Genomic DNA, 22,627 nt, shown 5'->3' with positions numbered 1-22,627 from the left:
AAGGAATGTTAAAAGTCCACTGGTGCAAAGTAGTGCATTCTATTGAGATTGTATACAAAGATGTTACCATGACTGTGCAAATTTGTGTTTGTGTGTTTCATCTATTTCATTTGGCCAACATGACAAGTGTCAGGTTTTTGCCTGGGCGGATAGTTAAATCGGAGCAACATTTTTTTTGTTCAACAAAAAGCACACAAATATCTGATGATCACTCAAAACATTAGTACACACAACTTGAACACACCAAAGCGTATTTACAGCACTGGCACACACCAAAAATAGGCACACAAAATACAACACAGTAACCGTCACAGATACTGAGCTACAGAAGGCTTGACAACAGAACTTTCAGTGCTACATCTATGCTGAGTTTGTGATGTACAGGTTGTCACTGTCACACCCATTTAAAAATGCTAATACACAGAACAATGCTACAGCGCTATCAGGTGGGAGATGGGCCATTATGGGTCATACACATAGTGGTTGGTACACCATGGTTCATAACACAAACTGATTCTGTTGGTTGTCTGCTCCGGTGCTGTCGCTGCGTCTCTATAAACATATAAAAATAATAAAAGAAATTATTACACAAATTATGTTGAAATGGTGGGAAAATGGAGTGATGACTACCTCTGATGCGCAGGCAGAGGTATAATGACGCTAGCTTTGACAGTAAAGAAAATGTGCTCCGTCAGTTTTCATGGTAAATGCTAAATTTACCATGTAGTTCCCATGCTTTAGCCAAGACACCAGACAAAGATAATTTTGGTTGAATTGAAGTTGGTTAATATCATGCCCATATCATGCTGCATCTTACAGGTTGATGTTCAGTCATTGTCATGCGTTGATCTACTTTGCATCATGCTCTCACAGTCAACTGGGATATTCTTGTCTTTTTAATTTTTACCCCAACACAGGGAAACATAAGGTCAAACAGCAGTTAAATGCACTAATCAAATGCTGGAAAAAAAAAAAAAAAAAAAAAAAAAACAAAACATGTATGCATATGCCATTGAATAAAAACGGAGTCTAAACAATCATTGTGTATAAAATTTATTTCATGCAAGGACTTTTTATTTACATATTTTATTTGAATACTTTTCTGTTGCATAACTGTAAAATACATGCATTTACCTTTCCCCAAGTAGTCCCACATTCCCATATTGACATTTTATATTGTTGTTTTTTTTTTTTCACTGTAAAATGCATGAGCATTTTTACCTGCATGTTATCAACATCAAATATTTTCCCCCCATGTGTAAAGTCCATTAATTACCACAAAAGACTAGAGACTAGAAATGTAAAACTATGCTCAGTCAGGATAAAAATAAAACATGTGAGTTGCTATACTTTTTCTCTTTTCAACTTAGAATTTCTTAAAGTGCCCTGAAACCTTTGTGCATATTATAAGGGACAGTAGCAATAGTAACAGTAACAGCACTGATGCTTAAACCAATAAACAAACACACTGCATTTGTCATTGTGATTGTGGCTGACTGGATCTTACCAATCTTACTAACAGTTTGGCTATTGGTCCCCTCTGTTAAAATGTGTTGTGCTCATTATACAAACGGTCTTTAAAGGAACCAGAAGTGTTATTACATGATAATACATTATGGTGCAGCTATAATAAGCATTAGGGTAGTATTGTGTGGTTAAGATACAACACTGGTGTCAAAAAGTACACCATGAAAACAAAGCTTTTGTTACACTGTTATGAGCATGGTAAAGTGTACTGATGCTACACTAGGAGTACTTTCTGATTACATTTAAAATGCACTTTTACTTTGCCTCTCCAGGTATGAAGGCACAGCTGTTTCATCATTAATAAGACCTTTAATTTAGGCAGAGCAGCAGCAGCCACCTGCCCATATGGTAAACTACCTCTAACGTGGATATAAAAGGTATATGCTCATAACAGCATGTGTTGGCTTTATAACTGGCTGGTTGTTCAAGTTAATCTGTTTTGGCTGGAGACCCCAATCAAATAAATACAAGAAAATAAATCTATGATTTTGGGGAAAGGCAAAGAATGGCAGCTACATAAAAATCTTTGCTATGACTGAGTCTCTTGTAAAGCTGTCTCAAAATGCATAAAATGACAAAGCTCTCAGGCTTTTGAAAGAAAATAGTTCTCTACAAGTTACTGTGATACAATTAGCTTTGACTTTAACAGAATATTTCATGCAGTTCATGCAAATGAACAGTTGTAGTTCTTCTGACATTTGATGCATCATAGTTTCACATGAATTGTCATTATCTCCATATTGCATTGGACATTGTGAACATCAAGTTCAGTTTTACTCAAACAACAACATCTGCACTTAAAATCATAACGTCTCTACTTTGCAACGTACAAAGCACTTGAGAGGAGCTCCCTTAACAGCTGGCATTGGTACCTTTGAATGTGCTTAAGCCATGTATCGTTTATGTCCAGCAGTGGGCATTGTATACATTGTATGAGAAAAATCTTTTACAAAGTAGTAAAAGCAGATGAAATTTAGTCATTAGCAGAAGATACATGAGATCAAAAGCAACAGAGCAACAGGCAATGACGTCAACATAGGAAGAGTGGTTGAGTCTGTGGTAGATATAGTAGAGTGCTTTGTCAGCAACAGAGGTGACCCATGCAGAGTGGCTGTGCCGATGTTTAGAGACTAGGATATGATGACACACCCAAGGTGAACCCTTGGGAAGTATTAGCACAGATAAGATCCAGTTTTCTTTTTCAGAAAAATAAAGAGTTGAATGAAAAAGCAGGAGTAAAAATAAAAAGTATAAAATCAAATTGGACAGGAAAGATAGAAGGTGTGGAGAGGCCTTCCGATGGCATTGTATCTGCTACTCAACCATGCTACATAATGGATGGGATGGGAGAATGTGAGTGCTGCATTAGACATGGTGGGCTGCAGGGCAGGGCGGACACTGAGGACACTCCAGAGGCATCCCCGCTCATGCCAGACATGCTGTTAAGGCTCCAAGGCTTTTCATAACCTTCAGTTGAAAAACAGAGAACGTTCTGAGTACATCTGGGTACACTGCAGCACTGAATCATGACAAACGAGTTTTTGCGATTCCTCACTAATAAATACTCCACCTGTTGCTTTCTTGTTTTTGTCTCCCAAGAAACAGGTCAACACAAACTTGAGACAGTTAATATTCTCCATGCATTGAGTGCATCAGGAGTACAGCATGCAGTGGGTGGTATTGGAATGGTTCGGAGTAAAACACTATAGACTAGAAAAGGTAGGCACCAGAGGCAGGGAATGTATACTCAGCCACAGTTTTAGATTTAGACTGTAAGCTGTATTACTGGTACAGGTCCCCTATTATGCTTTTGCACAATTTCTACACCATCTTTCTCGATGAATAAGATACATTTCTTATCATATCAAAAGGCCCAAATGTCCTAAAGCTATTGTGATGTAAAATTAGAATCATATCAGCCAGAGGAGATTTTTTTTAGAGATCATATTGTAACAAAGAACTTAATAATAGACAGTTACATAATTGGTCTACTTTGAAATGTCTTTTGGAATTCAGGTACAAAGGATAAGGACTGAACAAATTACAGCCATGGATGTACAAAATTGACCAGAGCTTGGCAATAAGAAAAAACTTAAACTGGCACAGACATTAACATACAATGGAAATTGATTATAATTAACATAAATAATGAGCATACAGTTAACATTTATTGTGTTGGCTGCATGTGTACAGCTAGGACATTCTGATTAACTTTTAAAAAACTAGAAATCAAATGTCCCACACAACTCTTCTATAAAGTTTACTTGTCATATAAATTTGTTCTATAAAATATTGGCCTTTCTATGTTTGTGTTGTGCTCCATCACCATACTCATAGCACCCTTTAGCAAGACATCTCATGCACCGTATGGTCAATGTACTCCCAAGATTTCAGATGGTAAAAGTTATCAATAAAACACATATACATACAAGTTACACGGATAGCACATAAATACTCTTAGGCATGTAAGACAACACATTCTCTATTTCTTCTTTATAAATCGAAAATAGCTTTCTTACTGGTAAATAAATAGGTGTATACATTATGCATGGTATCAAAAAATAGACTGTGTCAATGTGAACCTTATTGACATTAGTAGTGATTGTGCTTGGCCTTAACAAGTTAAGTGGAGTATTTACAATCAGCAGCTGAGTGAAGCTCAGTATAAAGAGGTTTTTTTTTTGTTGTTGTAGTTTTTTTTCTGTTTTAAAGCGCAACACTACAGGATCTTATATCTTTTATTCCTAAATGTATCTTAAATTAAATTAACTTCTGTTACACAACACTGTATGGATAATACTTTTACAAAGTAAAGAAGTGCATTTATGGGGGGTTGTTCGGACTATTATTAACACATTTTACAACACCATATCATATTTCAAACCATATCATATTTTTTTTATATGCTTTACTGTATTCTCTCTTCAATTCTTTGTCAGTGCTATGATTTATTGCATACTGCATGTTGATTGATCAATTTTAACATATTTGAAATTTTGGGCCATATGTAGAGCGAAAAAAAATCTATGAATTAACTATTTAGAATCTTTACACAGAAATTGTAGTAGTAAGTAAATGAAATAGTTAATGTGAAATTAGAACATTTTCAGTTTTGATATGCACCTTTACATACTAATTGAGCTTAAATATTAATGAAATACAACAATGTTTAGCCTATAGTGTCTCGCTTTAATTAATTTGTATGTAGTCATCAAAACGGGTAGAAAGCAGCCTGTCTAGCCTGTCAGGTGTCAGTGTCTTACAGCGGCCTGTGATTGGCTGTTGCTGTACGTACCCCTGCGCACTCTGCCCCCTGTGTGGTTGGGGCGCTCTGCAGTAGTGACCAGGAAACAGGGACGCTCTCTTTCGCTGGGGCTGAAGATTTCTTCAGGAGAAATGGCCTGGTCTATGTGAGGACAGTCTTCATTCGCCAGAGCTGCGTTAGCTGCCTCGCCGTTTAACTTTGAGTCTAGAAATAAAACACATCAAACAGCAAGGTTTCACAAAAGCCTTTAAAGCTGACATTTGTAGAGTTATTGCAGGAATAACTCAGACAGAAATATTATTGTTTTTATTATGTTCAAAAGAGAAGTTAGAATACTGTGCAGTAGATCCATTCAAAGTAAAATGTAATATATTACATATATACTGTATACTAGTACAAGCGGGTCACTGTTTTTGTTAGATTTTTTTCTTTTGTTTTTGTCTTTTGATCGATTAATTTGGAATACTTTCTTATGCTGGATTCCTTATGCAGGCTGCCACAGTAAACCATGTGGATGTAAAACTGAAGGTGCACAGTTTGAGCAGGAATCAAACCACTAAACCTTTGGCAAGCAGGTATTCAAACATTCTGCATCACTGACACTTTGAAACCCAAGCTAATATCTCATGATATTAGAATCACGTAAGGCTCTGAGGAATATAATTTTGTAATGTACAAATGAGGTGACTCCATTATCAACATCCCTGCTAGGTGATTGCAGATCAGAGGTGAGGAGTGAATCAAAGTGTTAAGAAATACAAAATCAATAGTACAATAGCTCATTGTCTGTCTGGAGTCCTCTTTCTCTTTTCCCCACTTAAATATGTATTACAGCACTAATTTTATTGATTGCTCCCAGCAAAGACGGTTTATTTAGTAAATCATAGAGAAAATCTCTATATACAAAAACAGAAAAAATGCAATACAATGTAAGTGATTTCTATTTTTTACCCTTATCAAATGCAAAATGCTTATCAAAAATATTTTATTTATTTTTATCACTATTGTGTCTTTCATTTGATACATTTGTTGATTATGTAATATTATTAATTCTCTAATATTGTTCTTACCGTGGGACTAAACACCTACACTTCAACCATAACCACATTTGAAATAGAGCTGCTCAACTGGGTAGTATCTGTGGACTAAAAAAGAGAGTGAAGGGAGTTGAGAGGATCTGTGGGTATAAGAAACTCTGTGAGGTATCCAAACTTCAAACTGCACCCCTGCATCTATATATTTGTAATAAGAAATCGAGAAGTAATCAGGGAAGTCGTGCATCAAGTACTTGAAATGGCAGTGGCCTCTGAAGGCAGTCCACATTTAGATTTAGACGATTTTTGACCAGAAAGTTGCAAATTTACCTAGAACACTAGATAATGTTGTTATAGCACCATGTACAGAGTTTAGTAGCAAAAAAAACGCTGATTTTGTACTTAGTTCCACTTTAACTCTAAGGCCTTTTTGCCTGTCCTTTGTTTTGGGCTTTTCTGTGTTGCCAGTGCCATACTGAATCACCTGGCCTCTTATGTACAGAGATTTCCATGTTGATATGTGTAACAGGTTTTTAATTGTGTCTTCCATTGGCTTATCACAGGCACAGTTGTGGTATAAAATTGTTATTTTTTATTCAAATCTAGACTGTTAACAGACTTTCCCAAAATGTACTTCTGGTCTTACCTTGAAATTTGATCTCGAAAACATCATCATGGACGACCACAGGGCTGGGATGTTGCGAGCTGATGCTAGTCTTGCAGTAGTTAGGAGAGCCGAGATGCGGTGGTCGTGGTATGTGCCTCTTGTTTTTCTTTGGTAGTTTCTGTTTCGCCATGGCCAGGGAGTAATACATTCCAAAGTTGTTGACAATCACTGGGACAGGCATTGCAATGGTCAGCACACCAGCCAGGGCACACAGGGCTCCAACCAGCATCCCCGAAGTCGTCTGAGGGTACATGTCTCCATAGCCGAGCGTCGTCATGGTCACCACAGCCCACCAGAATCCAATGGGGATGTTCTTGAAGTGTGTGTGTTCGCTGGCTCTTGGGTCGTTGGGGTTGGCTCCAATACGTTCAGCATAATAAATCATAGTGGCAAAAATTAGTACACCGAGAGCCAAGAAGATGATGAGAAGCAGAAACTCATTGGTACTGGCTCGTAGCGTATGTCCCAAAACACGGAGTCCTACAAAGTGTCGCGTTAGCTTGAAGATACGGAGAATACGGACAAAACGCACCACTCGAAGGAAACCGAGCACGTCCTTAGCTGCTTTTGACGAGAGCCCGCTTAATCCCACCTCCAAGTAGAAAGGAAGGATGGCCACAAAGTCGATGATGTTTAGGGCATTTCTTATGAAGTCTAGTTTATTGGGGCAAAAAGTTATTCGCATGAGAAATTCAAAGGTAAACCAAATAACGCACACGCCTTCAATATAGGTGAGGTAGGCGGCGGTTTCGGTCTCTTGGTAGATGCGTGTGATGTTGTCCTCCAAGTCCAACTCTGTGCGGTTGATGATGGGATTGAAGGCTTCGTGGGTCTCCAGGCAGAAGGTGGTGATGGAGACGAGGATGAAAAAAAGCGAGGCCAGAGCAATCCACTGAGCAGGAAAATAGCAGGGTGAAGAACAAAAGAAGAGACAAAAGAAGAGAAGCGAGGGGAGGGCAGGAAGGAGAACGAGAACAAGAACATACAGAATGTAATCACACCATTTTTAGAAAGGAACAATGCAATTCAATATTTTAGATGGAGACAGCATTGGGTCTAAAAGTAGCAGTAGTCTAACCAACTTCAAGGATAAGCAGAGTATCAGAAGTACTACACTACCTAAATGAGAAAAACATAAGTGCAAAAGATTCCTAATAACTTCCATTGTATTTGCAAGGCTAATTCTGTGTTTTGTTGAGGACAAATGAGTGAGATATGAAATATAAAATAAAAACATAGAGATTGTTCCCTGTGCCCACCATATTAGATTCACACCATACCTTTCAGACACTTGTCACATCACATAAAGACAAGCCATTCAATCCACCATAAGAGAAAATGACAGCGACTCACAGACTTCTCTCCCCCTCTTAATTCAAAAGGGCCTAATCAATGCAGGATCGCTGTATCTGTTTTTTTCCCCTCTGCTCTATCTCAAGGTCAAGGCATTACCAAGGGTGAACTCCATGCATCAGATTGAACATTTGTGTCCACCCCCATGACTAAAATTAGCCACGGCTCTTCCCTTCAGCATGATCACTACTATGGGTCTTTCCTGTACAAGGTCACAGTGTCTAGATGATCAGCTCATGGGAATCGAATCAAGCTCAATCTCTCTCTGAATCCTATAGTTCTCCTATACTACTGTAGCCTTCATTACGTATTGATTACATGATCCTGTTTCATCAAATTAAGCGATGATATTTCTGTTGTGTGCAACATGTAACAGATCCAGCCTGCTATCATAGACATTGATTGTGCTATGATCATGGTAGTTTACATGATGGATAAAGCCATAGTATTTTATAGCAAAGAAAAACAATGGTTCTTCAATGGGTCAGTAGCACAGAATGGCAGACAGGAATAGACAAGCAGAGCAGAGAGCAACTTAATCATCCTATGAATCACAAAAGCTGGATCAATATCAGTGTGCTCATGCATGAAGATGTCTTTATGGGGTAAGTGATGCTGTGCAGTGCTCCTTGTTGAGTAGCTAGCACTAATGAGTGGCAACATGAGGTGGGAGCTTGAGGTACAGGCATGTCTGGGCAAGGAAGATCTGTCCTCGGAGAGAAGGAGACAGGCTCAGGTCTGTGTCAGTAAGATGGAAAACAGGCTCATAACATCTCATCACTGACAATTCATCGCATTGTGTCGAGGAAATCACAGAGGGCTTAGGAACATCTGTTTCCCATCCCTGTTTGTCCACTGGTCCACAGGGTCTCAGCCCATAATAATGAAAGGGGCATCATCAAATTATTTCTCACAGATGAAAAACTCACTTTACATTTTGTGCTCACACTGAATAGCTGCAGTATTATGTCATTCACTTTTGCTACTGTTTTTTTGTATTATGTAATGTTATTGTTTTGGCAACCCACTATGCTGCTAAAACAGAGTGTAACTAGGCCAATATGACAAAGACTGATAGGAAATGTAATGTATAACTTTGATTTCAAAAAGGTGGGTGAGATGATACAACCATTTCTTCTTTTTATAGGGGGGCTTCTAGAAAGGCATTTAGCATTAAACTTGTGCAAAAGTAATATGCACATTTAGTCCCATTCAAGACCCAGTCCTGGTTAAATGATAAAGCTGTATCAAACAGGCTTGCTTCAAGACCTATAGCAAATCAATATGAAAATTGCCAAACACTATGAGGCAGATGATTGCTGTTGTGAGGTTCTACATTACACTATATACTGATCTGTGTTATAATGTTGTTTCCTCATCAAAAACATACCTGGAGTTGTGCTTTGTTTCATTCACACATTTAACACACAAACCCTGTACATTTCTTCTCTCATACAGAAATCACTCCACCATGTGATGTCATGTGGTAGTACATAAAGTGCTCCACTGTGTTGTTAAACTCCATACGCCTTCACTAGAATCATCAGACCAGGATTTGCGAATCGCTGTTGAACAGAAGATAAAAAAGTAGTTGTTCACTTGAAAACTACTGCTTCATGGCATCACAATAGAGCATTTTGAGCTTTGGAGATGTAGACAGTCTAGTTATAAAAGAATGCTCATTACAACATGTGTGAATGAAACAAAATAGAACCCCAGGTATGTTTTTGAGGAGGTAACAACAATGTAACAAGGCTTAGAGCTTGTAAGAGTCAATTTTGTGTAATATAGGACCTTTAAAATGTGAAGAATTTACATGACTCTTTAACCCCAGTGCCCTCCTGTCCTTTCTAAGCAACTGTAAAACTGGCTCATTGAACCGAGGCTTAAATTATGTCTTTGTGACAGTTAGAACAGTGTAGCCTGGAAGGGAGGGTGACAGGAGCATAATCTGTGCCTTCTTATTGGCTAATTCTCACTGTTGCTGGCATAGCCCACAGAGTGATATGGAGTGACAAGGGTTTTTCCACTGATGTATCCACCGTGAATAGAGTCAGTAATTAACTCAGAGGCTCACTTCTAATTAATCTTCATGCCAGTCTTAGTGGAGCAGTGTCAGTTAGGCCTCTTACAATAACAAATGTGTATGTATATATATATATATATATATATATATATATATATATATATATATATATATATATATATATATATATATATATATATATATATATATATATATATATATATATATCATTATCATTAAAAAGCCTGAGCTGCAACAAATAACAACAAACAAATAGCAGAATGACCCAATAATTTTCTATAGAAGTTATTTATTCTACCCTTTACACCTTAAATCTTACCGTATCATATAAAATTGGCAAAAATCTCCCTACTATTGCAAAGAAAAAGTACACATAATAAATATTGTGCCCCAAAATTCTGACTTTCATATATTAAATGATAAGTCAATATTGTAATTATCATGACAGATTTAGTGCTAGTCTATTCCAAGTCATGGTTTTTATTATTCTTTTAAAACTGTACATTTTATCTGTAAAATTGCAGCCATATAACTAATAGCACTGGTAAGGCTGCATGGAGCACTGTGGTCCTTGTGGGCGATATATTGGTCAGATTAACCTCATTATAGAGTGCATCCAAGCAGAAACTTTCCCACAACAAGACCAAAAAGGACACCTCTTACAAATACCTGTTTAGCTTCAGCGGTAGTGCCAAGGACTGCCTTTCCTCTTCCATGCCCCATTTAACTAAACCCTCCCATTGCCCTGGAAACATCGATACAAAAACCTGTGGGGTGGTTCATATCTTGCAGAAGATGGAGCAAAGATGGAGAACGGTGATTTACATTGGAATTATTTAGACAGATGAGGCCTTGGTTGAGTCTACCTCCATTCCCTACCTCCCCCTCACCCACCCCCTATCACTTTCTTTCTATAGTGTCTATACGGTCCATGCAGTGGACTGGAGACCCCAGAGAGAGCAATTTCAAGGTCATGAAAACCTCCCACATCCATCAATCCTTGTCTACCCAAACAAAGGAAGCAGACACATTTACAACTTAATGCACCATTTAAAAGCAGCAAAAAAGGAAAGTGATTTTGACGTAATGTGTTTTAGTGCTGGCAATAGCAATGGATCAGATGAACTATAATTCGAATAGCAAAAATGACTGATGCTTCACATGGCTAATGCCAAAGAAACCTAATTCTCTTTCATTGATTAAGGCTGCTTCCAGTGTATGTTTACTATTGTGTTGTCTGCAGTGCACACAACAGAAACTACTGACAAGCATTTGCCATTTCAGTTGTCAGTCACTGTACAAAATATGGACTTTGCTATAATGTGTTCTTATCAGGAGCCAAACAGAGGCTGTCTCTAGATAACACTAAATATGGCAGCACATAAAAATGCGTATAGCTTAGTTGTCTTGTATAGAGTGCTTATGCTCAAATTGGCCTAAGAGCACAACTCACCCTTGCATATTTGGAGGAGTAGGGGTCTTCAAACAGAGCCCAAACACGTTTTTGCCACCTACTCCATAGGCTCCCAGTGCGCGCGTCCGTGTGGTCCCCCTGCGCCAGCCTCCTTGTCATCTCATCATCATCCTCAGCATGATCTACCTCTGGCTCTGGGTCGTCACTCGCCAGGTCTAACAGTCCTCCCCCGCCGAAACTATCAAGGGCCTCCTCTGCTTCCCGGTGTTGCCTATAGGTCATCCAGCAGCACGGCTCCACGTCTGTCTCATCAATGCCCCAAAAGGCCAGTTCTTCCTCATATAGTGGACCGCACACATCCGCGGGGCAGTGCAGTTTGCCTGTCCTGTAGTAGTTGAGGATGTGAGCAAACACGCCAGGGTGGCGGTCAAAGAAAAACTCCTCAATCTTGGCGTCATAGTCAAAGTGATTGGGAGCATCAGGTTCGGCGAGCCAGGACAACCGGGTGCCAGGTAGGGTGCGCAAGGTGCTGCGGTATGTCTGATGTCTGATCCCTCCCACGTTAATCACAATGCGATCCTTGTCGTCGCTCAGGCCCATCTCGTCCCCTAGGCATGTCTCCTATAAGTTTTCTTCATATCAGAGTAGCAAGGACCACAGCAGGGAAACTGGAAAAGCTATTACATAAGAAACAGGGTACGCTACCTGTGGTTTGTTCCCACTGAGAAACAAATGATCGCTGCTGGACGCGCACCAGGCTACATTCCCTTTAAACACCTGCCATTCACAGCGCCTCTCTGGGCGCACGGCTACACAATCAAGACCCCAAAATGAATACAGCCAATGGCATCACATTAGAAATGGACGTCACATCATCGCTAAATCCAAGATGTCGAGAAAAAAAAAGGACAAACACTGGCCAATTGTTCCTCATATGCAGAACAAATCCGGCTCATCGGAGTCCCCAGGCTGCGCTGACTGATCCCAGCTCCATAAACGGCTTAATGACTTTCAAAGCAAGGTGAATGCGGTGGTGCTGAGGACAGCGCCTGAACAGTGACAGCTCAGAGCGGCTCCGGGCTGAGCTCGCCTCCCTCCCCGAGCAGCTGCCGCACGACGCGCCGCAGGTCTTTGTGTCGCTCCCGCTCAGACTCCCGAGGACCGCCTTTCATCTGCTGTGCATGGACAACATTTGGTATGCCTACATGCATGCACGAGGAAAAAACAAACTAACGTGGGTGTTTTAAACAAAATGTGGAATGAGGCGGCCGCAGGTCTCCAAAAACGCCCCAACTGCCTGTTGTTCACACGAGATGCCCCTCTGATCAGATGGAGCATGCCCAGTGTGAGGAGAGCTGCAATTGTTTAAACACGCTGTCAAGCACCAGCCAATTGAGACTGCTTAAACTGTCATTGGTGCACGATATTTGCTGTCCCTCTCACTCACTGGAGTCCCCAGAGGGTGCTGATAGGTGCGCAGATCCGCCCAGAAAGTCAAACATTTTACATAGTCCTACTATATGCCTGCACGGCTTTTATAATGGCCATTATAGACCGCTGATAGTCTGATCATAATGAGAAGTTATATTAGCCCACATACATTGAGCGTCTCATCTTAATGGAGCATCCCTGTATAACATTATCATCAACAAACGATTACTGTGTTGGGCTACAAGTGTAAAATCAACCAACTTCCACATCAATCTTCTTCAACAGGGGGCGCAGGCGCATATTGAACTTTTCAAAAAGTTAGCAATATTTTTTTTTAAGGATTATCTGATCTGTTTTAAATTGATGCAGTTTTTAAAATCTATGATGCTGTGCAATCTGTGTTAAAGTTAATGTTAAACGTTTTGTTATCCCCTGAATTAAAGGCAATGGCTGTTAAAGACACACTTTATTAATATTATTATTATTTTATCCCATTAACTGTTTTTTCATGATCTATGAGGAAAATTTCTCATGGCGGTAACAGTAAGATATGAACGTCATTAAAATATTGTGAAGGGGCTAAAGGCATACAGTACATGCGGTCTCCAGATGGGCCTTCCTTGCGGTCCTCCTCTTGAGTTTCCTGGGCAGGTCTTGTCCCACGCTCCACTCTGGTTTAGGAGGAGTCAGCAGCTCCAAGAGGGTACACAGTGCTGCTGCTGCTGCCTGGATACTCTTCTGTGTGCCTCACACACTGGGCTTCACTGTTTGGTCAGAGAGACGAGCTAATCAAACTCCAAGATGGCTGTGGCAGGCTGCACCTTGTGTATAAAATACATGCTGTTCTTACTTAATTTTATATTTTGGGTGAGTATTTTTTTCTTTTGCATAGATGTATTTATAATGTTGTTCCTGATTCAGCTAACAATACACACTCCATTGTAAGGCACTATTGTAAACCCTAACTCTCTAACACCTTCTTTCCTTATCTTTAGCCTACTATTACAACAACCCTGTTATTCGCAGTGTTGACAATAACGCCATCTCAGTATAACGGCGTTAGGAACTGTGTTACTTTTACCAGTAACGAGTAATCTAAGTATTCTATACTTTTTCCTCAGCTATAACGCCGTTATAGTTACTGTCAGTGTAATAGGGTTGTTATTTTACTGTGATCCCCAGCAGCAGTCACAGATCAGACTGAGAGCTCTCGTCGCATTCAGAGGAGCTGCAAAGTTATTTCTTTGTTTTGGGAAGTAAACAAGACCAAAGTGATGGATTAGGGACATTGACAGCCCTCTACTCAGAGCTACTTTTCGTTAAGTGCAATTTATTTATTACGTGTTTGATGTTCATATCATGTAGCGTGTATAAGCCTACATCTTTGTAAAGTGCGTTTGGTAAAAGTGCAGTGTGGACAAAGCCTGCTGCGTAAAGGAAACAGTTGTTTGCCCCGTGTTCTTGTGACTGTAGCTACAGTTGTGAGTTCGTGTTAGAATAGCCGATAACGATGACTCACGGTGCATTTGGTGATTTGCAGACACCAAATACGGCTGAATAAAGCTCGGAAAAAGCAACTCAGGTGAATTTTTTACTTAATCTAGTACCCTAATTAGTTACTTTCATCTCCCAATAACGCAGTTACAAAGGCAATTAATTACTTTGGGGGATAAGTAAAGGGTAAGCAAACTTACTTTTTTGAAGGTTCTTGCCCAACACTGGTTATTTAGGAAAACACAGGAAGACTACTCAACTTTTACAGTTACTTTTATGTAACTTTTTCTTTACTGAACTTAAAAAAAAACCAAAACAAAACAAAAAACATAATTGAGTGTTCATTACATGGTGGGTGGCTTCTTCAAAGTTGTTGTTCATATAAATTAGATGAAATTGGGTGGAGATATCCTTCCCTTCCATTGTTTGAACTGGATCACCAGTACCAGTTTCAAATTTATGCTAAAAATACAAAATTTGGTCCTCCAAACCCATCCTCTTCCTCTGTGGACAATACTTTCCAGTCAGTAGTTTTATATCAGAGACACTTAACAAGTCCATTCTACATAGAAAAAGACCATTTCTTTGTGGTTTCTTTTAAGTCTTTTTTTAGATAAACATCACATTAGCATGTCCTGGGCACGCCACTTTTGATGGAATGTTTCCTTTGCTGTTGTTGCTTGTCATGGGCAAACTCTGACAACTCTCTTCCTTAGTTTGCTATTTTTCATGTCGAGGATTCGGCTTCCTGTTGCTTTGAGAACAATGGACTAAAGGTTGTGCCGACAAATGTGCACATCTAGACATAAACATTGCAATAGTTTGGAACGTATCCTCACTTGTCATATGATTTGTTTCTTGTTGCATTTCGCCGGTATACTGAATCAAATTAGGATTTAGTAAAGGCCTGTATTGTGTTTTTTTTTTTCTCTCTGAATGGAAAAATGAAGAATGTTTGGCAATCTGGCCTTACAGCTGGCATCTGAAAATCTTGATTGTCAATAACATATAATTGTATAATATTGACATGTTCTGTATTTCTAAGTGAAGAAACAACAAAGTTATTTTTGTCCCGCAGCTTGCAGGAGGTGTGATCCTAGGACTGGCATTGTGGTTGCGCCATGACAGCAAAACCAGCAATCTTCTTATTCTTAAATTTGAACAAGAGCAGGCACCAGGAACCTTCTATATAAGTGAGTACACACTACAATCACTAGATCTTTTTCTGAAACAAAAACACATATGTTACAGCCCTTGTATTACTAACAATTATCAGTGGAAAAAAGGCCAGTGTATAGATTTTCAGAACATATGCAGTATGCTTAAATGTAATTACTGAAGGGTATGAGAAATGACTAGGTTGGAAAAATTATGTAATTTACCTACATTTTAAGGCCCTCTTAAGTCACATCCTAACAATGTGACACAAATGTCAAACATGAGTCATATCCGTAGCTAATTCAGTAAAGGTATTTTTGTCCCCGGCATCTTCCTTGGCCTTCTTCTGTACGTGCATATGTAAGATCCTGTGAGAATAGCCTGATCCTCCATTTTCTTCTGGCTGTATAAAACTCTTCTTTTCTTCCCATTCTTACTGTCTACATATTTTATTCTGCACATCACAGGGATCTCGGTGGTAACCAAAGTCTCTGCCCTTCATGGTTGACTAGCCCCATGCGAGAAACCATGTGAGAGTAGCTGAAATAGAAAGAGGGGCAGAGTGACCCCCTTTACAAAAACATCCAGGAAACAGGACCTACGTAAATCCGCATATAGAAACTCAACTCCAGGCTACATCAGTTTGACTTATCTGGGCTGTCATTGGGCCGGTACACAGGTGATGCACTCTAGCCCACAGAAGCATAGGGACATTTGCAACTAAATATTTTAACAGCTAAGGCTTAAAAACTCCCAGCCTCTGCACTTTGAGGAGAGGAGCCAGATGGTTCGACAGATGTTGAAGCATTGTCTATGTGGGGAGAGGAAAGCAATATGACAGGGAAAAACATGAATATGTTAAAGAAAGTCAAAAAGTGTAAAAAAAAAAAAAAAAAAAAAAAGAAAGAAAGAAAGAAAGAAAGAAAAAGATAAATAAAGAATTACAAGGGGAAAAATATAAATAAATGCAGTTAGTTAAATTATAATTTGTTCATAATAAGCCATGAACAACAACAAAAAAGATTGGCCAATAGTCCTCAGTACTTATCAGGTAATTGACATTTTTCTCATATAAGATGAATATATCAGTTGCTGCATTTGAAATAGTCACAAATTCTCCATTAAAACAACAAAGTATCATAAAAACTATTAAAATTGTAGTGAGCCTATCCTAAAAGGTCTTCTTATAACCTGTAACTGTACTGAAATTCAGCTAACTTTAAGTTTAAATACTAAAATAAAGTCAGTTTTACTCATGTTTTTAAGACATGAAGGTCACTTGTGGTTGGATTAGATTTACATTTAGGTTTTTAATTACATAGTAGAATCAGAAAAGTTGTGTTGCCATTGTGAAGGCTAAAAAGAATAATAATAATATAATTGTGTGAAGGGTAAAAGTATCATGGAAAAAACTAATGTAGAGTAAAAGGCTTAACTTAGTATGGCTTTATATTTATATTTACACTGAAAGTAATCTATGATGCAAAAAATACAAACCTTTAACTGACCTGTGTAACCTAACCTGCATATATAGCAACGTTGAACCATTTCATCGTCCAGGCCCGTTGTGGCAGCCATGTTAACTGAGCCCATTAATTTACATCGGGACTCTGCCGCTCTCCCATACTTACCCCGGGCTAAGTACAAGGAGCGTATGTAAACCAGGGCTTTTTATAGAGTAAGGGCTGTACTCTGGATTTTAAAGTCAGAAAAAGAGGCCCACCCAAGTGAGATCAAGGAGAGTCTATTTTTTTTAAACGCTATACAAGGTTATTTGAATTATGCAGGGGCGTATGTTAGCGCTGCGTGCATCTGCACATTATCCTCCAAATTAGAGTTTGGAGTGGATGTTTTTAGCATGCTGGCCTGAGAAAGTGGTACTTATGTATGGAAGGAAATTCTGCTCTTTAGGTCTGAAATTATTATTCGCTGTAGTTGCCAGTTGGATGGTGAGGTTAGCATGGCTGTGCAGATGTTTGACATTGTATGCACAATGAAACTTGCCTTCAGGACACTGTATAAACAATATGTCAGACATTTTGCACAAAATGGCAAAAGGAAACTTGTCTTTACAGTTGCATAATGCTTCTTAAAAAGTGCACTACGTAACATTTCTAGTGGAGGGCCGCCGCCTGCTTATCTCCATGGTTATTGCTTTGTCTACAATGTTCCTCAGTATAAATTAAATCTGTGAACAGCTTATAGCACTACACTACATTGCAATTCAGATCTGTGGAGAGTCACCCCTATTCACAGAAAAAAAAAAAAAACTATTGTATTTTTGTGCAATAGAAACACCCATAATGAATAAATGCTAGATGTATATTTTATGTCATACTATGGAACATTCCCAGTAAAGCAATAATTTCTCCATGGAGACAAGCAGGTAGTGGATCCTCCACCAGAAAAGTTGCGCAGTGCACCTTTAACATTTCAAAACCATAACAATGGTTGGTGTTTACTGTAAAATGTAGTCCTCTATAATGTTAATGTGAAATATGATTTGTTCAGTGGCTCAGTGGGTGGAGTATTTATCCATAGAGTATGTTGTTTGTTTGCCAATGTATGTTTAAGTTTAAATTTTCGCCACTATATTGCTTTTATTTCACCACAGTCTTTATTTAACACATTATTTGTTATAAACTTTGTTTTCACTCTAGTTGCCCTTAAGTCACTATGTCAGTTTTTAATTATATGGTAACCTTTTTTGCTATTTTAATTAAGAAAAACAAGAAGGTCTTAGCTTCTGAACCCCCCTCCACCTTTCTGTGTGGAGATTACATGGCGAGATAGAAAATAAACGGACTTCCCTGGTGGTACAAAATGGTCTCCCTTCAGGCCTCAATAGCCCTAAGACCTCGCAGGTGTTGTCATAGTAATGCAAGCCAGCAGAAATAATGTCGGCTTTGGCCACATTGCCGGGTTACTGGCTCTGGTATAAGCTGTTCTTGGTTCAACAACACAGAAATCCACTCAGGGTGAATAAAAGAGAGCAGAAAAAGGGAGAGAGAGAGCAAATGTTGAAGGCATTGCATGACAGACAAAATACAGGCTGAGTTGTCAAAGGGCCTCTCCCAGTCTGGGCTTTTTTACCCGCGCTGTCTATCTGTGCTGCCCTGCATTAGGCTGTGTTTTGTTAACGTATGAGTAAGAGTAGAAAAGGAACCGAAAAGAGAAAATGCCCCCATGCCACTGTGCAAAAAGGACTCACTTGGCCTGATGTGCGGAAACTAGTCATGCGTATAAAGTGCTACCACTCATGCACTTTATTTCAGGTGGTTGATAATTAATATTTATAAATAATTCAGAACTCTCAACCTGTCATGGCATCATTTAGGTTAAGCCTCTAATGCAAGGAGCTGGCATAGTATTATTAAAGCTGTTAATGTAAGAGCTTTTTGTGCATTACTTTGGTGCACCGCCAGGCTTGTTCCCCAGTATGACATTAAACAGCTTTACTTTAGATTTATACAATTACAGGTGGTGTGGTAGCTCAAAAATACCTAGAAAAACAGTCATTCTTACTTTGAATGGGGTTGGCTCTACACTGACGTATAACCTAGTCTGGTTTGGTCTCCATGATGATAGAAATGTTTAATGCCATATTGTGAAACATTCCAGTCAAAGCAAAAACATCACGACGAAGAAAAGCATTTGAAGGACCCTCTACCAGAAAAGTCACACAATGCACCTTTAAAGTCATAGAGAGTGAACATTGAAAAGGGTAAAAATAATTTGCTGGAATGAGTGGTTAATAGAAACAAACTTACATTTTACTTTAAATGGAGTTACAATATTTATTTACAAGTACTTTTAGTTCTAGGAATAGCTATACTTTCATTTAGGTCAGCACAGTCTACCTCTGCTTTCCTAACCAACCATACATGTTCCTCCAAACACATTTAAACCATGGCTGTCTTTTATTTAACAGAATAATAAATGAAAACTTACTTCACTTTCCTGGTAGGGCAATAGCTCAAGGTCAGAGGTCACGGTGGTGTTGAGGGGTTAGGCAGATACTTCCTGGACTGGAGATGCCTCTCCCATTCAAACCGGATTTATCTGCAGGATGTCAATACCATCATGTCATCCAACAGCCAAGGCAAGAGGAACATCCAGGAAGTCCATTATCAAACAATGTGGCCTGCAGATCAATGTGGAGAAATGGGAGTCTGGGCTGGATATGCTGCCCTCTAGTGGCTCAGAGAGAATATAAAACCTATTTGTCTTGTTATGCAGGTGTGTACATACTGATAGCCGTTGGGGCCATCATGATGCTGGTGGGATTCCTTGGATGTTATGGAGCCATTCAGGAATCACAGTGCCTGCTGGGAACGGTAAGTCTCCTCTCAAACCATAGTACTGTAGGAAGAAAAATTGTGCACTTTAAGTATTTTTATTTTATATGCCATTCCCCTGGTTTGGGCACACTCGTTCAGGTTTTTATTTTTTCTTTATGTTCTACATTTTAGATACATACAGAAGACATCAAATATATGGAATTGTGTAACAAAGAAAAATAACTCTCAAGTAACTAAATTTAATAAATTAAATACATAAAAATATTTTACACTCAAATGCTCACTTTTAATCCATGGAGTGGTTGGCTGCTTTTGTGGCTACCTCATTGACACACTGAGCAGTTTTGAAACCTTTTGGGGGTTTTTTAGCTCAGTTTTTAACATCATATCATGGGATTTTAACCAGCTAAGAAGTTTGATTGTGTGAAGTCAGCTGTTTGTTTTTCCTGTATCTGTGGAGACTGCGCAAGAACTAAGTAAGTAGCTAGCTATGGACATTTGACATGCTACAGGCTTTTTATGTGGCAGTAAATGTGGCAGAAGAGCTTCCAGAGGAAATCCTTTGAGGGAATGAACCATTTCTTTACCAAGTGAAACACTAGTGCAGAGTAAGAATGAGGCCTTTCCTATTGTATTCACCTGGTTCCCCCGGAGGTTGCTGTGATGCTGCAGGACACAGAGGAAGGACACTTTTGGCTCTTCCTCTCCTCAGACTACCTTGATACAGATCTGCTGACCCTACCTGACCAGTTCTCCAGTTAAACTGCACTGATGTGTAAATGTTGCAGCAAAACTTGAATTTCCCTCGTGATTAATAAAGTGTCACTCTCCGTCTCTCAAAGTAGCCATCCTTTGCCTTGTAGACAATTCTCTCAATGAGCTTCTTGAAGAAATCTGGTGGTTTTAACATCAAATGGTGTGCCAAGGCGGGGTCAAGAAATGCCAAAAGTGCAAACTAAGGTTCAAAGGAATGGATAGCTATTTAACTTTTTTAAAAGTCTAAAATAAGTTTTGATTTTTTTTTTTTTTTTAGTTAAATGTTGTTTGTTACTTTCCATATGTGTTCAGTCTTAGTTTTTATGCTTTCAGTGAGAATCTACAATGTAAATAATCAGGAAAATAAAGAAGAAAAATAAATGGAAAAACGTGTGTCCAAATGCTTGACTGGTAGTGTACAATAAAAAAAAAAAAACATTGCTTTTAATCAAGTACATGAGCATGACTAATAGAGGCCAGACGGCAGCACATCCTTGTGGAATCACAAAAGAAGTTTAGATTTTTGCACATACATAAATCTTCTTATCCAGTTACACACACACATTTTCATTGTTTTTCTATGGCTATTTGCTTGTTTCTGTCTAGTTCTTCTTCTTCTTGGTGATCCTGTTTGCCTGCGAGGTGGCTGCTGCTATCTGGGGTTTCATGAACCGAGACACAGTAAGGACAAAGAGCTGCAGTATATTTATATGCTTATAAAAGTGGTTTAATCACTACAATCACACAATATATTTTTGCAGATCTCCAAAGAACTCATCAACTTCTACGACTCAGCGTACATCAAAGCAGTCGATGTGACCAGCACCAGCAAAGACTCAGCCATCAAGGTCTTGGACGTTTTCCACACAACGGTGTATGTTAAAGACATGTTATGGCCTAACTCACCATAAGCATATATTATAATAATACTGTTGTGCTCACTTTTGGCTGTTTTCAGCTTGACTGCTGTGGAAAAGGAGGAGAAAACACTTTATTTCAAGAAGTATCTAAAACCCTATGCCCCCGCAAGACAGCCCCCACAACAGAAGGCTTTCAAGAAAATCAGGTACACACATTAGGTTCCTTATTATTTTGTTTTTTTTTAAATGACAGAAAAGATTGTGTTATATCTATGCCTTTACTCATTCCCCCTTTCTTTCTGTACTTCAAATATGTGTATTCTTACTTATTACTGGAAACAATTACTATATTTGCCCCTTGCATTCTTACTCACTAATGATATTGCTAAATTAGTACTAAGCTAGTACAATTGTCCTTAGTACCACTGGAACATCTTATACTAAAGAAGACAACAGATTTAACAGAGTGAAACATAAATTAAGCACAAATTGAATAAGCTTTGCATAATTTCTTACAATAAATAGTCAGATTCCTTTCCCCATATTTTGTCTATGCTTATGTTAGCATTTTGCTGTTGTGATTAATTATTCATCATGTTGTGGTTTCTACCAGGTGAAACACGTGTACACTGTCATTTATAACAAAGAGGCGCCAGTCAAAATGTCTTGACTTTGCACATCTTTGTGGGCACTAGCTTTACTGTCTGTGTCTCATCTTTCAGAATTGTCATGACAAAATCACCATTCTGTTTTCTGAGAAGCTCCACTTGATTGGTCTGGCTGCTTTGGTGGTTGCGGTCATAATGGTCAGTATCAGTAACTACCGAGAATATATAAGTGTATTTTAGCCTATATTCATTTAAATTAAATTGTTTTATTCCTGTTTAGGTTTTCGAGATGATCTTCACCATGGTGCTGTGTTGTGGCATTCGCAACAGTCCAGTGTATTGAACAAAGGTCCTGATGAATGAAGATACAACAGCCTGTTATTTCAAAAGTGTTTCATTTGACAGTGTTATGGACATGCCTTTTTAATGTAGGCATCAAACAATTTTGATGTTACCAATGTCATTTAAAGTAATGACATTGACACAGTTTATTTGTTTTATATTTATCAATAATGTTTGTTTTTTTTACTTTTTACTACATTTTGTGGTGATGTGTTTGACTCTTAAGCATACAGATTTAGATTATTGTAAAATTGTACATTCATAGCTAGTTTAAAACAAAAGAGTCAGACTGTCTTCCAAATAGTTTGAATTAAAGCTGTCTTCAGGCTTGAATAATTTAAGCAGCATTTATTTCTCTGATGGAAAACCA

The 22,627-nt window shown here is 38.7% G+C and overlaps 2 protein-coding genes across 5 annotated transcripts; one reads left to right on the top strand and one right to left on the bottom strand.

The window, feature by feature from the left end:
* Positions 1–442: 442 nt before the first annotated feature.
* kcnc1b (potassium voltage-gated channel, Shaw-related subfamily, member 1b) lies at positions 443–11,919 on the bottom strand. 3 transcript variants are annotated; one of them, XM_055155658.1, is made up of 4 exons: positions 11,347–11,907; positions 6,473–7,385; positions 4,823–4,996; positions 443–552 (listed from the first exon to the last, which is right to left on the bottom strand). In XM_055155658.1, the coding sequence occupies exons 1-4, from the start codon at positions 11,905–11,907 to the stop codon at positions 443–445; spliced, it is 1,758 nt and encodes a 585-aa protein (XP_055011633.1). The 3 variants fall into 3 exon arrangements, with proteins under 3 accessions (XP_055011633.1, XP_020790832.1, XP_055011634.1); XM_020935173.1 differs by lacking the exon at positions 443–552 and adding an exon at positions 2,855–2,994 and having other exon boundaries at positions 11,347–11,919; XM_055155659.1 differs by lacking the exons at positions 443–552; positions 4,823–4,996 and adding an exon at positions 2,855–3,019 and having other exon boundaries at positions 6,495–7,385.
* A 1,516-nt stretch (positions 11,920–13,435) lies between these two features.
* Positions 13,436–22,593, top strand: LOC110169690 (CD81 antigen-like). 2 transcript variants are annotated; one of them, XM_020935269.2, is made up of 8 exons: positions 13,436–13,605; positions 15,311–15,425; positions 19,630–19,727; positions 21,054–21,128; positions 21,209–21,319; positions 21,406–21,513; positions 22,030–22,113; positions 22,196–22,593. In XM_020935269.2, exons 1-8 carry the CDS (start codon positions 13,540–13,542, stop codon positions 22,256–22,258), a joined length of 720 nt encoding a protein of 239 aa, XP_020790928.1. In that variant the 5' UTR covers positions 13,436–13,539; the 3' UTR covers positions 22,259–22,593. The 2 variants fall into 2 exon arrangements, with proteins under 2 accessions (XP_020790928.1, XP_055011494.1); XM_055155519.1 differs by lacking the exon at positions 13,436–13,605 and adding an exon at positions 14,075–14,320.
* The last annotated feature ends 34 nt before the right edge of the window (positions 22,594–22,627 follow it).

Source organism: Boleophthalmus pectinirostris, unplaced genomic scaffold (assembly GCF_026225935.1).
Source record: "Boleophthalmus pectinirostris isolate CB_2022bp ecotype Guang Dong unplaced genomic scaffold, ASM2622593v1 HiC_scaffold_2, whole genome shotgun sequence".
Taxonomy (NCBI): Eukaryota; Metazoa; Chordata; class Actinopteri; order Gobiiformes; family Gobiidae; genus Boleophthalmus; species Boleophthalmus pectinirostris.
Note: the sequence above shows the minus strand (reverse complement) of the source record. Positions and strands in the feature narration are given on the sequence as shown.